Source organism: Lytechinus variegatus, chromosome 8 (genome assembly GCF_018143015.1).
Source record: "Lytechinus variegatus isolate NC3 chromosome 8, Lvar_3.0, whole genome shotgun sequence".
NCBI lineage: Eukaryota > Metazoa > Echinodermata > Echinoidea > Temnopleuroida > Toxopneustidae > Lytechinus > Lytechinus variegatus.
The window spans coordinates 12,526,698-12,529,699 of NC_054747.1; the positions used below are offsets into that span (position 1 = coordinate 12,526,698).

At 37.4% G+C, this 3,002-nt stretch overlaps 1 protein-coding gene across 1 annotated transcript in view; it reads left to right on the top strand.

Annotated features, from left to right (window-relative positions):
- The window catches only part of LOC121420661 (23 kDa integral membrane protein-like), an 8,553-nt gene extending 7,492 nt beyond the window's left edge, over positions 1 to 1,061 (top strand). The window contains exon 7 of the mRNA XM_041615324.1: positions 957 to 1,061. Within this exon, the coding sequence (XP_041471258.1) occupies positions 957 to 1,061 (105 nt within the window). The remainder of the gene's footprint in view (positions 1 to 956) is intronic.
- The last annotated feature ends 1,941 nt before the right edge of the window (positions 1,062 to 3,002 follow it).

Below are 3,002 nucleotides of genomic sequence, written 5' to 3' on the forward strand. Positions count from 1 at the left end.
CTGGCACAAATCAAGTAATTAAAATTCTAATAATTTTTTTCTTTGATGGATTTTTCTCAAACCTGTTTGTCCTGCTATTTTCATAATGAACATTTTTTGTCAGGGTGAATTTACTTCCCCTTTAAAAATGATATGATACCCGGATGTCATCCAGTACCCTTTTCCTGGCAATTATCTCGGCAGTCGTCGAAGCTACACTTTGTATTACATCCATATTTCATTTTATTGTTCGAAATATACATGAAATGAAATACTCCGAAAATTTGCTTTGCCCAATTGATCGTGGGCCCGACAGCAGCTGTGCAGCGCCAGATCGACGAGGCTCTATCACTTGAATAGTTGAACGCCAAACCGGGTGGCAGCAACTGCCATCTTTTAACTGTTTAACGTCTTTTGGTCTGACGCGGCCGGGGTTTGAACCCCCGACCTCCCGGATGTGAGAAGGACGCTCTAGCAAATGAGCCAACACATATCGATGGTGATACGGGGAATATAAGTTTCATTGCGAAAGTAATTCAATCCTATATAGGTAAATTAATTTGAATACAAGGGCACAGAAAATGAGAGAAAAAAAGAGTGTCTTCAAAACTAGCGCTCATGGTTATTAGAATAAAATTGATGTTTAGAAGAATTAAATGAAAATCTATTATACAGTTCATTACACGCCCTTGTCATTGAGATTTTCTTGCCTTGTTAGAGATTATTCTTTATACGCATGTCTGGAATAGAAAGGCATTTTAATAATCAATTTGCATGTACGACCTTTCCCTTTCTTGGGAGAAGATATATATCTTTATAGTATTTCATTAAGTTCATTATGATTTTTTTTTATTTATATGATATGGATATGTTTACTGTTTAGGATGAAGGATATTGAGCTTACTTTGCGGAACAAGTAACGGTACTTTACATGAAAGTGAAATAATTTTATTTCTTTCTAATTGTTCTTTCTGCAGATTCTTACTATGGTGTTTGCTTGCTGTGTCATTAGTGGCATGAACAAGGATGGATACAATAGAAATATAAACAGAGACCCCAACTCTCCCGCTTTCGGCGGGTGATCTCCCGCCGAAAGCTTCCGCAAAATCTCCCGTTCTCCCACTCATCCCCTGTGTCACCCGCTTAAGATGTGTTTTTTCCTGCTTAAAATTATCTTTCTCCCGCCCAAACATCTTTTTAAATTAACTTGAACCAAATGTTCATATTCGAGCCGATATTCAAGTTAGGACTTTAGAGCATCATAGCTCCGCGCGATCTACCTAGCTATATAGCATCATCCCTCCTTAGGCCCTCCTATGGCCTTCATTGAATCGTTAATTGCTTATTATCATCTATGGCGTACACCCCCCCCCCCCACAAAAAAGAAAATCACGACCAAGAACAAAAGAGAAAAGGAAACAGAAATGGGTGAAATATGATATCATTTTTTTAATATGATGTCAGAGTTTATCACAAAGTTGGATCTTTAAAATACAAATGTTGAAATTTTTGCTTGCTCGCTTCGCTCGCACCTTTTTATTGATTTTACGCGTTACGCCATCTATCTAGCCCCCTCAGAATTGTTGGCTCATTACGCCACTGGTCCCTTCATATGTTGAAAAATTAGCCTGAGAGAGCATTTAGAACCCGACAGCTTCCTGGGTCCTTTTACCGAGTCCTGGACCCCGACCGCAAGGGACTTCGCCATAGGGGCGGAAGCGGGGGGCGGAACATGTTCCCCCGTCTCCCTAAATTCGAGGTGAGGGGACGGCCCCCCCCCCCTCAATTTAGGTTGGTGACCTTTTTTCCCCAAAAATTTCTGGTGGAACCCCCTAAACTTTTGGGCTTCCGCCGCCAATGGACTTCGCGCACTGAAGTTGGAGTCTCCAGTTTGCTAGGGGTTCCAGGTGGGAGAATCTCCAGGTCAGAAGGTTCTCGGGGTCCAATTTTATCCGACAGTTGCCATAGGAACAGTTCCTTTAAGCCAATCAGAATCGGAGAGATGTCAGATCTGACAACGTGTCGGACAAAGATGTTGATGAAAATGGTCCCCTGGCTTCCACTGTCTTTGACTGTCTCAAAAACTTTGGAAATGTTGGAAATGTGTTGTGTTACTGAGAAAATAAAATGAAGCCTGGAACGGGATAAACACCAGACAACAGATTTACGAAAATGCTTTTTAAACAAACTTGTTTCAAAGAAGATACATGCCCTTACGAAAAATTTGTGTATTATTTTATTAACGTTGATTTGCGTAAAAAAACAAATTCGGTAGATGTGTATTCATGGTAAGGCTATCTTTTCTACTAAAAAAAAAATGGATTATTATAAGTGTGAGTCAAACACGACAATGTTTTTATTGATATAGATATTTTATGCACTTAATGTTGGTTCTGTAAATAACATTAACTGTAATGTCTTTGTAACTATGTCTGTACAAAAGTCAGTACATGTTAATATTGTGTTTTAGCCCTTATATCTGTGTCTTGTTTTATCGACATCATTGTATGTATGGAACCAGATCAAAATTAATTTGAATTGATTTAAATTGAAAATGCTTTAATGTTTTATATGCTGCATGTTCAGTTGTGTTCATTTATAGTCTTTCTCTACTTTCCAAAAATGTTCAACCTACATTAACGTTATGCTGCATATACTGTAAAGCGCTTAGAGACTTCTGACAAAGTAAGTATTAAGCGCTATATAAGCAAGTATAATTATTATTATTATTACATTAAAGGTCAAGTCCACCCCAAAAAATTGTTGATTTGAATCGATAGATAAAAATCTAACAAACATAACGCTGCAAATTTCATCGAAATTGGATGTAAAATAAGAAAGTTATAACATTTTCAAGTTTCGCTTATTTTTCACAAACATTAAATGCACAACTCAGCGATATGCAAATGAGAGAGTCAATGATGTCCATCACTCACTATTTCTTTAGTTTTTTATTGTTTGAATAATACAATATTTCAATTTTTTACAGATTTGACAATAAGGATCAACTTAACTTAACCATA